This window comes from Polyodon spathula, chromosome 14 (genome assembly GCF_017654505.1).
Source record: "Polyodon spathula isolate WHYD16114869_AA chromosome 14, ASM1765450v1, whole genome shotgun sequence".
Classification (NCBI taxonomy): Eukaryota; Metazoa; Chordata; class Actinopteri; order Acipenseriformes; family Polyodontidae; genus Polyodon; species Polyodon spathula.
Window position 1 is genome coordinate 13,194,289 of NC_054547.1, and position 12,411 is coordinate 13,206,699.

Genomic DNA, 12,411 nt, shown 5'->3' on the forward strand with positions numbered 1-12,411 from the left:
AATTAACCATTATTATTTATTTCGTTTGCACATTTTGTGACATCTCTAGCCTAATAACCCTAATTTCGACCATGTGAATTTGTTTTCTAGACAGAACTGCACAGATCTGCAAGAATCTGCGTGACTAAAACGCCACCGTAACAAAACCGTTGCAAAGAATTGTGGGTATGTAGTTTTCAATGTATTAATAAACTACATACACCAAATTTGCTTGCAAAAAAGCTAGAAGAAAAGCTAAATATGACATGTATAAATATGTGATGGAAAGTAAAGGCAGTCACGTTGAACAAAACGCATCTAGGAAATACCATAAAAAAACGGTTATTTAAAGAATTGTCATTTCATGGTGTCAGCCAATAGAATTGCAGTTTGTTAGGATGTAGTAATGGCTTTGAGAAAATAGGAAGGTGGGGTCGTCTTTGCTTTGATCAAAAATACACATTTACATTTATCGACTGGGTATTTAACATTGGATGTTTTATTTCTTAGAGAAGTTTAGTTGTTACGGTAGGAAAAAAATTTCATTTTGATTTAAAAATAAATAAATAAGCACGTTTGTTTGTTGTAGTGAATGTTGTCGTTTGTCAGTGATCTCCCTTTACGGGGGACCGTGGGGTTAGGGGTTCCACGGCTCAAGAATTCGAGACTTACTGTCTGCACTTGTACCACATACGGTCTATTTACAGAGGTTTTTAAATAAATGCGTAGCGCACAATCGATAGCTGTCAATCTTAAATGACAGCTTAACAACAACAACAACAAAAAAAACAAAACAAACTGCAGTGAACCGGAATTAAACTGATTACATACAATTATACAATTTAGGTTGCAAACGGCAATTTAACTTTTTTTTTTCGTATTACTGAGCCTTCAGTAACACGCCTACTAGTCGTGGCATTTTATCCTCTAACTTGGAGAGATTTTGTTTTCGTTGTTTTGACAATTTTGTTAATATCATTATACTACCTTGTGCTTGTGTAGGCCCTGCATTAATTGTATCCAATGTAGTATTATTATTATTATTATTATTATTTATTATTATTATTTATTATTATTATTTAAATGTATAATTAGAGTGGTAATGAAGGGAGAGAGATGAAAAAAGTTACATTGGAAGTTGACTTATGTCCTTCACGGAATACATATTTGAAGCCTACAGTTCTTTTTGGTAGAAGCCATTATACCTTGCTATGCAATGGTGGCTTTTTAATTTCTAGTGGCAACACGATTCTATCTTTCTACATGCTATGAACAGCATGGTGCAATCTGACAGATCACTGTTCCCAAGTCTGCTGGAAATTTAGCTTTGTCATGCTAAAGACAAATTGTCTGATTAAAAGCTTTTAACCTTTCAAATATGATATCTGTAGTCCCTCACCCCAAATATACGTAGGGATGAGGGACTAGAGATAATGTTAATTAAAATATATATATATGTGTGTGTGTGTGTGTGTATATATGTGTGTGGTGTATATATATATATATATATATATATATATATATATATATATATATATATATATATATATAATATATGTATATATAATCAGATTTACTGACTATGGAAACCCAGTAAAGTACCAACATCAGACAGAAATGCTCATTTAAAGTGCAACTGACAGTACAGATAGTACCCCTCATTTTACCATGTTAACATGAGATTTTGTATAAAACAAACAAAAAAACAGATAAATAATGTGATTTGCTTACGCTTAAGCCTGGAGAGTTGTATAGGTCAATTGCATTATCCATAAATCAACCACTGTAACATACCTTTTTTTTTTTTTTTGGTCATGTCCCTGTTACTCCTTTCATACCCTACTGTTCTGTCTTCTATTGTGATTTAGAAGCTTATAACACAAGAAAAACATTGTGAAGCAACAATTGTTCTGGTGTCTTGTGTTTGTATTTGTTTTGCTAACAGATTATGACCAGAATTGTTTAAAATAGCACAAATAAAAATATGTAAAGAAATTGTTTGCACTTGAGGGGGATTTTAGAGGAGAACTCACATTCTGTATTCATCAAAAAGTAGAATTACAGAAATCACGTACACCATAAATTAAGTTTATTCAAATGTGATTTTTTTTCACCATTTGTTTTGCAGGTTATTAAGCAGGCATGATCAAAATGCTTTTATTCTGAAGGATTTGTTAGGAAAAGCAAGCTACCCATCAAGCCATTTTTGCCAGACTTAATTGACAATGAAAAGGAATACTAAACAGAAGGGGACTGTCCTTGTCAATATTGACAAAGGTACACCTTCTGACTTGCAAACATTCGACAATGTTATCTCAGTGGACACCAAAGCACATCAGGAACATCCATGTCCCCTCCAAGAACTATCATCAGAGAAAAGAAAGCATTTGTGTTTTAAACAGTACAACAGGAACTTGCTTACATTCTTGAATGATGATAGAATGAAGTCATCATCCTTTTGTGATCTAGTTATTGTTGCAGATGGAAAACAATACAGTGCACATAAGGTGGTGGCTGCTTTTGGCAGTAGTTATTTTCAAGCTCATTTGACCAAAAACCCAAACTTAAAACATGTTACCTTGGACCATGTTACAGACTCTGTGTTTCATCACCTACTGGAATTCTTATATACCTCAGAATTCCTGATCTATGAAAGTGAGATCCCTTCTCTCGTGGAAGCAGCCAAGTTTTTAGATATGACTGATGCAGTGAAGCTGTTAACCAGTGAGGAATATTCATCAGCCTCTGTCAATGAAGAAGAGGTCACAGAAGAAATATCATTCAATGAACTGGCACAAACACCTGAGCTCAGTGATAAGCTGTCTGGAAGCAACCAATGTACCCTTTGTAGCCGAAGCTTCTGTTACAGAAAATCCTTACAAAACCATCTGGTTAAATCTCACAGCGCACAGTCAGTAGAAGAATCAGAAGACATTTCCAGAAATTTGGACAAGACAGAGCATATCACAAGAAGGTCTGCACGCACTCGCAAGTGCCCGGTAAAATTCGGCAACAATAGTGATAATGAAAGTACAGGCCTGTCTGATGACAGCAGTTCAGACAAAATGCTTAGTGATGAGAGACCGGACATTACTGAAATGGAAAACTATCAGAGTGAACATGAAGAGCAGGAGGAGGACCAAAACGAAGCAACATCGGATGAAACCGAAGCTGAACAGGAGAGTGACAATGACGAGGACAATCGGAACACATATACTGAAGGAACCAATCAGAGCTTCCCTGAAGGACTAGCTCCTGTCATAATCCAGAGTGCAAACAAGAAAACACTTAAATGTCCTAAGTGTGATAAAACATTTGATCGGGCAGGTAAGAACAAAGCTTAAGTTTTAACCTGTAATACTCAACAACTCTTCCTTGTAAAACCATATATTTTATGGAGGTACATTTCATTACTCCCTTTTAAATAATCTTTAAAAGAGCAACTCACTGTATCTGTGTTTCTTGTGTACTTTCCTCTTTTGCATCTCATCAATGCATTTCTATTTTCTAGGAAAGTATGAAAGTCACACACGTGTTCACACAGGAGAGAAACCTTTTCAATGTGACGTTTGCCAGCAGCGCTACTCCACTAAATCAAACCTCACGGTTCACAGGAAAAAGCACAACAACGAGACTGCATTCCACAAGAAGGAACACAAATGCCCATATTGCAATAAGCTACATGCCAGCAAAAAAACTCTAACAAAGCATGTGAAGAGGTAGGTAGCAGACTGTTTGCACAGCAGTCTTTTTCTGAATTACACAGAAATGAAAACATTTCTTTAATACCGTGGCTATTAATAAATGGTCGCATGTTGCACATCACTATAAACCAATATTAGGGTTCATATTTTTAAATTTATTTTCTAGGTTCCATCCTGATAATCTACAAGAATTCCTTTCAATTAAGAAGAAAAAGAGTGAAGGGTGGAAGTGTGATGTACGTCTTCATTTTTACGTTTGTTTCTAATACCCAAATTCAGTGTTTTAAATCTGCATTAAATAAGAACTGTTAATAACATCCAAGACATTTAAATCTTTTAAGTATACAATACTCACACATTTCTACAATATTCAGTGGAACATATGTGACCCCTATACCTCTGCATATACAACCAAACAACATTTTTTAACAAGGTATAGAAAGAGTAGTATTTCAGCTATTTCTCAAAACATAACTTTTTAAAAAATGTATTTATTTATTTTATTTAGATCTGCAACAAATCCTTTACCCGTCGACCACACCTGGAAGAGCACATGATTCTTCACACACAAGACAGACCCTTTAAATGTGTATACTGTGAAGAGCACTTTAAATCCAGATTCGCAAGACTGAAGCATCAAGAGAAGTTTCATCTAGGTACAGAAAACTAGTAATCCTCTTCATACCCTTTATACAATGTAAAACGGCAAGAGAAGAGCATGAAATTTAAAACATGGATTTCTGTAGTAATCCTTTGGGATGAGAGTGCTGAGGTATTAGATTGGCAAGGTTATCTTTGCTTGGTTTCCTTCTGGAAAGAATGCCAAGGCAAGCTTGCACTGGCACTTTGCTCTGTAATGGAATTGGTTATTCACAGCCAGTGTTTATGTGAGGAAGGTTTCCATAAGCCTGTCTTGCTAAAACATTGTGGAGGGCCACAGTAGTATCTACAGTGAACTCCAAAAGTATTTGGACAGTGATACATTTTTTGTTGTTTTTTGTTGTATTCCAGCACTTTGGATTTGAAATGATACAGTGACTGTGGGGTTAAAGTGCAGACTGTCAGCTTTAATTTGAGGGTATTCTCATCCATATCGGATGAACTGTTTAGAAATTACAGCACGTTTTGTACATAGTCCCCCCATTTTAGGGTACCAAAAGTATTTGGACAATTGGTTTCACATCTGTTTCTTATTAGGCAGGTGCGTTTGTTTGCATCGTTAGTGCATGCACAAGAGAGCTGTCAATGTCTTGATTCTTGGCTTTGCCTTTGGAGTCTGTTGCTGGTGTCTGACAACATAAGGACCAAAGAAGTGTCAGTGCAAGTAAAGCTGGCCATCATGAAGCAGAAAAATCAGATAAATCGATCAGAGACATAGCTAAAACATTAAGCGTGCCAAAATCAACTGTTTGGTGCATCATTAAGAAGAAAGCAAGCACTGGTGAGCTCAGCAATGGCAAACGACCTGGTAGACCAAGGAAGACCACTATAGTGGATGACTGAAGAATACTTTCAGTGCTGAAGGAAAAAACCCTAACAACAGTCCAACAGATCAGGAACACTCTCCAGGAGGTAGGCGTAGATGTGTCAAAGACTACCATATGCAGAAGAGTACACCAGCCAGAACAGAACAGCCAGGTTACAGTTTGCTAAAAAGTACCTAAAAGAGACTGCAGAGTTCTGGTACAAAGTGTTATGGACAGATGAGACGAAGATTAACCTGTACCAGAGGGAAAGTGGAGAAAAAAAGGAACTGCCATGATCCAAAGTATACCACCTTATCTGTGAAACATGGTGGAGGTAGTGTTATGGCTTGGGCATGTATGGCTGCATGCTGGAACTAGCTCACATGTCTTCATTGATGATGAGACTGCTGACGGCAGCAGCAGGATGAATTCCGCAGTGTACAGAAACATCTTGTCTGCTCAGATACAACCAAATGCCTCCAAACTCATTGGACGGCGCTTCATCATGCAGCAGGACAATGACCCCAAACACACTGCCATAGCAACCAAAGAGTTTTTCAGGGCCAAAAAGTGGAAAATTCTTGACTGGCCAAGTTAATCACCCGATCTGAATCTAATTGAGCATGCATTTCACATGCTGAAGACAAGACTGAAGGCAAAAAGCCCCCAAAACAAGCAAGAACTGAAGATGGCTGCAGTACAGGCCTGGCAGAGCATCACCAGGGAAGATACCCAGCGTCTGGTAATGTCTATGGGTCGCAGACTTCTTGCAATCATTGTGTGCAAAGGATATGCGAAAACATGACTACTTTTGTTGTACATAATGTTAACTGTCCAAATAATTTGGGTGCCCTAAAATGGGGGGCCTATGTACAAAACGTGCTGTAATTTCTACACGGTTAATCTGATATGGGTGAAAATACCCTCAAATTAAAGCTGACAGTCTGCACTTTAACCCCGTAGTCATTGCATCATTTCAGATCCAAAGTGCTGGAATACAGAGACATAACAAAAAAAAATGTGTCACTGTCCAAATTCTTTTGGAGTTCACTGTATTTTATTTTCTCTTTATTTCTCAAACTTTTAAAATTACACAAGTATCACTCAATCTACCCTCCATTAGTCATTTACCTTACATTCAGAATGTTCTGGTAGACTGGGGCATTTAAAAACTGGATATGACAGCAATTGTGAAGTTTACTGGTAGATCATGACTCATAAGGTGCTATGTATTACTGGCCAGCATGGCATCTGAATTGTATTCACAGAAAGATATACAGTACAGAGCTCCAGACTGTGACTAAAATGGAATTGAGAATGCTTAAAACAAAGGTCAAAGGTCAGTTTATGGGTACATCCTACATCGGTGTATGGGAGGTGATGCTAACAAAAGAACCCTTTTGCACAGATTTAAAAAAAAATCTATATTTAGTGGAAATCTTGTGCTTCTGCTGCCGATATCAGTTGCCCAATGTGATTGTCTGTACAAAACAATTAAATCCAAGCTATGCAACTTACTTAATGTGGCAACTGTTGAATATATTATGAGAATCAGTGCAGAGGGAACTTCCCTTTAAATTGTTGACCCAGAGCCTTGTGTTAAAGGCTTGCTTTCCTCAGGTAAAAGGAGACAAAGACCAAATTACACATCCTGGCAAAGTGATGCAGACCTTTTAACTGTTGCTGACACTGACTCAGATTCTGCAACATGAGAAAGATTTGATAGTTTTATATAGTTCACAGTTTAGACCACATTCCAATTAGTTCAGAGGATGGAGTTAATAGACATTACAAAAAGCCAGAACTGCAGCAAGAACAGTTGCAAGAGCAGCATGTGAGGACAGGTGTACTGGCAGAACAGATCACATGGAGAACAGGGAAGGCAGAGCAAGTCAGTGTCAGGCAGCATAGATGAACAATCAGGCAGCAAGTAAGTGAGTACAGGCATTATGTTTTTTTTTCTATCATTTTTGATTTTTTTCTTGCATTTTAAGCAATTGAATATGGGAGCAACCAAATTGCTCTTAAGGTGGTACCCAACAATTGGATTTGGCACCCGACATTTTTGGCCTAAGAGCCTTGGCTACTTGGGCAAAAAGTTTGTCTGGAGCCCTGCAGTGTTCTACAAATGCAATTGCTTAATAAGTTAAAGAAATAATATTAACAATAGACATTTAAAACATTCTACTTTACTAATGCTATGGTCTAAAACCTAAAATGTTGTTATAACTGTAATTCAGGTCCTTTCCCATGTGACATTTGTGGTCGACAGTTTAACGACACAGGAAATAGAAAGCGGCACATTGAGTGTACTCATGGAGGAAAGAGGAAATGGACCTGTTTTATCTGTGGGAAATCTGTAAGAGAAAGGTAAAAGTCAAATTGTCATTCTGTTTTTTTTTAAAACAAAAAGTTTTTTTTATTTGGTAACTACTAACTGGTTGAATATTCATGCAGTTAAGATGATGTAAGTTAAGTTTTACATTTATATATATATATATATATATATATATATATATATATATATATATATATATATATATAATATATGTGTGTGTGTGTGTTTAGGCAATAATGATGTCACTATGTAACACAATTTTTGTTCCTGGGTAGTAAGTGTTATTTCCTAATTGCTTATGCCTCAAAAGTATAGAAAATGGCTATTATTCCCCACAAACTTTGCTTTTGTGACCAGGATAGTGATATTTTGAAATTTACCTATTTCCAATGAGAAAACTGGCGAATTTGTGTCTTTTCGGTCACATAAAGTCAGAAAATCCAAATTAACATGTATTTATACTAAAGTAATACAAAAATGACAACAAAAGATTTAGAAGTGAGTAGTTTTTCGAGATTTACGATTATACTGTAAATCACTTTCACGAATCAGCCCCCAAATGTAGTCTCCCATCATGTTCTCGTTATACTGTCCTTGGTAGCGGCGTTCAAAGTCCAGTATAACCTGGTGGAAGCGCTCTCCTTGCTCCTCTGAGTACACTCCCATGTTCTCCTTGAATTTATCAAGATGAGCATCAAGGATATGGACATTGAGGGACATCCTACAGCCCATTGTGCCGTAGTTCTTCACCAGAGTCTCAACCAGCTCCACATAGTTTTCGACCTTGTGATTGCCCAGGAAGCCCCGAACCACTGCGACAAAGATGTTCCAAGCCGCTTTCTCCTTACTAGCGAACTTCTTGGGGAATTCATTGCACTCCAGGATCTTCTTTATCTGTGGTCCGACGAAGACACGGCTTTGACCTTTGCCTCAGACAGCTTAGGGAAGAAGTCTTGAAGGTACTTGAAGGCTGCTGACTCCTTATTTACAGCTCTTACAAATTGTTTCATAAGGCCCAATTTGATGTGCAGTGGTGGCATCAGAACCTTCCGGGGGTCCACCAGTGGCTCCCACTTGACGTTGTTCCTCCCCACAGAGAACTCGGTCCGCTGTGGCCAGTCCCGCCTGTGGTAGTGCGCCTTGGTGTCCCTGCTGTTCCAAAGGCAAAGATAGCAGGGAAACTTGGTAAAACCGCCTTGGAGACCCATCAGGAATGCCACCATTGCAACCTCTTGATGCCATCTCAGAAGAATGCAGATATGTATCCACTTAGGCAGCTGGAACTAAACTGAACTGGTGGGCTTAAGGCCCCTGTATTTATACTACTATTTATATTACTGAAAAGTTCAAGAAGTTACTCCAAGTTTACTCAGCACTGAATCTATCTGGAATGTTCTGGAAAATAGGTAAATTTCAAAATATCACTGTCCTGGTCACAAAATCAAAGTTTGTGGGGAATAATAGCCATTTTCTATACTTTTGAGGCATAAGCAATTAGGAAATAACACTTACTACCCAGGAACAAAAATTGTTACACGGTGTGTTTAATTTTAATCTTTATCATGGAATTTACTTTTGTAATCTTAAATCATACCTTAATATTTTGTTTTAATACAGGACAACATTAAAGGAACATTTGAGGATACACAGTGGAGAAAAACCTCATCTCTGCAGTATATGTGGGCAGAGTTTTCGGCATGGTAGCTCATACAGGTAACACAAATATTGTGCGATTAATGTATTTATTTAAATTCTAGTAAATGGTTAACTTTCGCTGCGCTACAAGGAAAGTAGGGTTTGTAGCAGGAGATGTAAAACAGATGTCCTCTTGCACAAGACAATTGTTTGACATCATTGGTTCATGTAGAGTAGAAAACAGAAAAGAGAATTATTAAATCAAACAAATGTGTTTCTACACAGGCTTCATCTCAGAGTCCATCATGATGACAAGCGTTATGAATGTGATGAATGCGGGAAGACTTTTATTCGTCATGATCACCTGACAAAACACAGAAAAATACACTCAGGTACACAACTGTTACCAACACAGTAATATGGGCTTATCAACCGTATAATAGAGAAATAAATAAATAAATAAATAATAACAATGTACGGGAATATATGCTTCAGTAAGTTCAAGAACTTTGGCACTGTAACAATCTTGTGATTGATTTATTTTCCCCAGGAGAAAAGGCTCATCAGTGTGAAGAATGTGGAAAGTGTTTTGGTCGTAGAGATCACCTGACAGTTCATTACAGAAGTGTCCATCTAGGGGAAAAGGTTTGGCAGAAGTGAGTGTGCTTCTGATAAACTACACATAATTAACTTGTATGTGTAAAGTCTTTTCTTTAAAACTCTTGCTTTCTAGATCTGCAAGTCACCTATTTTCAGTTGACATCAATGCTAACATGAACTAACTTGGAGTAAAACACTGGAAGTAGCCCTGTGACTCACTTCATTCAAACTACCTGTGGTGACACACCCTTTGGACACCACCCTGCTGAGTGTCTGCTACTGTTCAACTGCTGCTTGGAGTTATTTAATTAACGTTAAAATTTGGAGTACAGTTTTGTGTTTTTATTTGTGATATTCAGAATGAGTATTTTAAATTGAAATGGGCAGACACATTTTGATTGAATGTATTATATGTTATAGAAATAAAGACAACTGTAGCTTCATATTAGCTATTTTTATTGAAAGAACTGTTTATTTGAAAAATGTAGATTAAGATATAAGCCTTATTAACTGATGTTTACTTTTTTTAGGTACAAAGCAGCCTTACACCAATGTGAAGTATGTAAGAAAGAATTTAAAGGGAAATCAAGCTTGGAAATGCATTTTAGGACACATTCAGGTATAACTTATAGCATATTTACAACGTCACATCAAAAAACGATTTTGTAGTATACAAATGTCTAAATGTGGTGTTTTCTGGTAATCTTAAAAATAATAAGAATAAACAATTGTGTTTTACAGGAGAGAAACCTTACAAGTGCCAGATCTGTAACCAAACTTTCAGAATCAAGAAGACGTTAACCAAACACATGGTGATTCACTCAGATGCCCGTCCATTTAACTGCCCACATTGCAATGCAACCTTTAAAAGGAAAGACAAATTGAAATATCACATTGATCATGTACACGGAACTAAGGCTGCAGAACAGTCAGCATCAGAGCCCTCGGAAGAGAAAATAGTTTCTTTGCCAATGCCGTATGATGATAAAGCTTATCACACAGAAGCAAAACAGTACATGGAGCAGCCCAAGGTATACCAGCCAGAACCAAAGACGATTCTGCAAAGTGTTCCCTCGGAGGTCTGTGTTCCTGTGACACTGGTACCTGTTCAGATACCTGATGTTTCTGCTCAAGCTGATCTTGTAAGACACACCACTTCTCTTCCCCAGCCACAGACACAGCAAACCGAATACCAGCCAGCCACAGACCTTGTCTTTTTGGAGAAGTATACACTTACTCCCCAACCCACAAACATTGTTCACCCAGTTAGGCCTGACCAGATGTTAGGTCCTCGGGAGCAGTCTTATTTGGGAACTCTACTTGGACTTGATACAGCCACGCCAATTCAAAACATATCCAACTCTGAACATAGTTAATAAAATACTCTTTGATGTACAGTATGTGTTTAATTCATAGGTTTAGCTCTAAGATATGAATTAAAATATGAAAATGTTTGAGGCTTAAGTAATTTTAATATAACTGATGTGGTACAGATACCAGGTCAAATCATGTTTTATTAATTTTACAGATATTTAACAATCAATGAATCTTTATTATGGGGCATTACAATTCACAGCTCTGTATTTGAAGTCTAGATTTCAGTATCTGTTATAATAATAATTTTTAAAAAGCTTAGAAAACTTTGTTTTGGGGGATTTGATAAGATTGAAATTGTGTTTTAAGTAATTTGCATTGCGTTTTTTTTATGTGATCTGCAATTTGATTTACAAATGTTTGGTAAAAAAAAGGGGGAAATGTAGATATTAAAATAACATTTTAATTATATATGTAAGTGCAAGTGGCTTAATTTAAAGTGTTGTCCCAGTGTTTTGAAAAAGGAAAAGTAAGCACATTTTGGTACCACACATAAGAACTGGAGATTTGACCACAATTGCACTTAAGCAAATTTATCTTTGGCTGATGTTTTTCTAATTATGGTCAGCATCATTATTGATGCAAACACGACACAACGTATGGACATTTAATTTACTGTATTTCAGTTGCATTAAAATTGTTTTACATACATATACAGTACATTTGTCAACATTGTGCTACTATGCCACATGTTTTCTTTTAACGCAAAATTTAAATCAGTTGTAACATATATAATATATGTATATAATATATGCCAACATGTATATATATATAATATATATATATATATATATATATATATATATATATATATATATATATATATATATATATATATATATATATATATATATATATATATATATATATATATATATATATATATATATATATATATATATATATATATATATATATATATATATATATATATATATATACACACACACACACACACACACACACACAAAACAATACATATATCTAAACAATATCAAGGTTGAAATAAACAGTTGCAGTTTAATAGCTTGGAATTAGGTTGAGTAGTGCTATGTTCACAAAACATTAACGTTAACACAATTAAGAGCAAAAAGCAAATAATGCGTTGATGTTTAAAAGCTTCAACTAAATAATTCTCGAACCATGCAGGTTTCTTGATATTGATGGTGCAAACTTAACCATTAAAATGGTAAAAATGTGTGGTGATTATGTAGATCATAACAATCACATTATCCTGATTATTTGCAAACACATATTCTGCAAGTTGTGTGTATTCCTTTATATATCCGTGCTATGTCTTCATTATATATATATA

General features: G+C 36.1%; 1 protein-coding gene across 2 annotated transcripts; it reads left to right on the forward strand.

Annotated features, from left to right (window-relative positions):
- Positions 1–367: 367 nt before the first annotated feature.
- LOC121327342 (zinc finger and BTB domain-containing protein 41-like) lies at positions 368–11,507 on the forward strand. Of its 2 annotated transcripts, none has more exons than XM_041271301.1 (11): positions 368–407; positions 2,108–3,306; positions 3,491–3,698; positions 3,850–3,919; positions 4,192–4,339; positions 7,390–7,519; positions 9,105–9,200; positions 9,408–9,514; positions 9,673–9,778; positions 10,253–10,341; positions 10,464–11,507. In XM_041271301.1, exons 2-11 carry the CDS (start codon positions 2,205–2,207, stop codon positions 11,096–11,098), a joined length of 2,691 nt encoding a protein of 896 aa, XP_041127235.1. In that variant the 5' UTR covers positions 368–407; positions 2,108–2,204; the 3' UTR covers positions 11,099–11,507. The 2 variants fall into 2 exon arrangements, with proteins under 2 accessions (XP_041127235.1, XP_041127234.1); XM_041271300.1 differs by having other exon boundaries at positions 380–507.
- Positions 11,508–12,411: the final 904 nt, after the last annotated feature.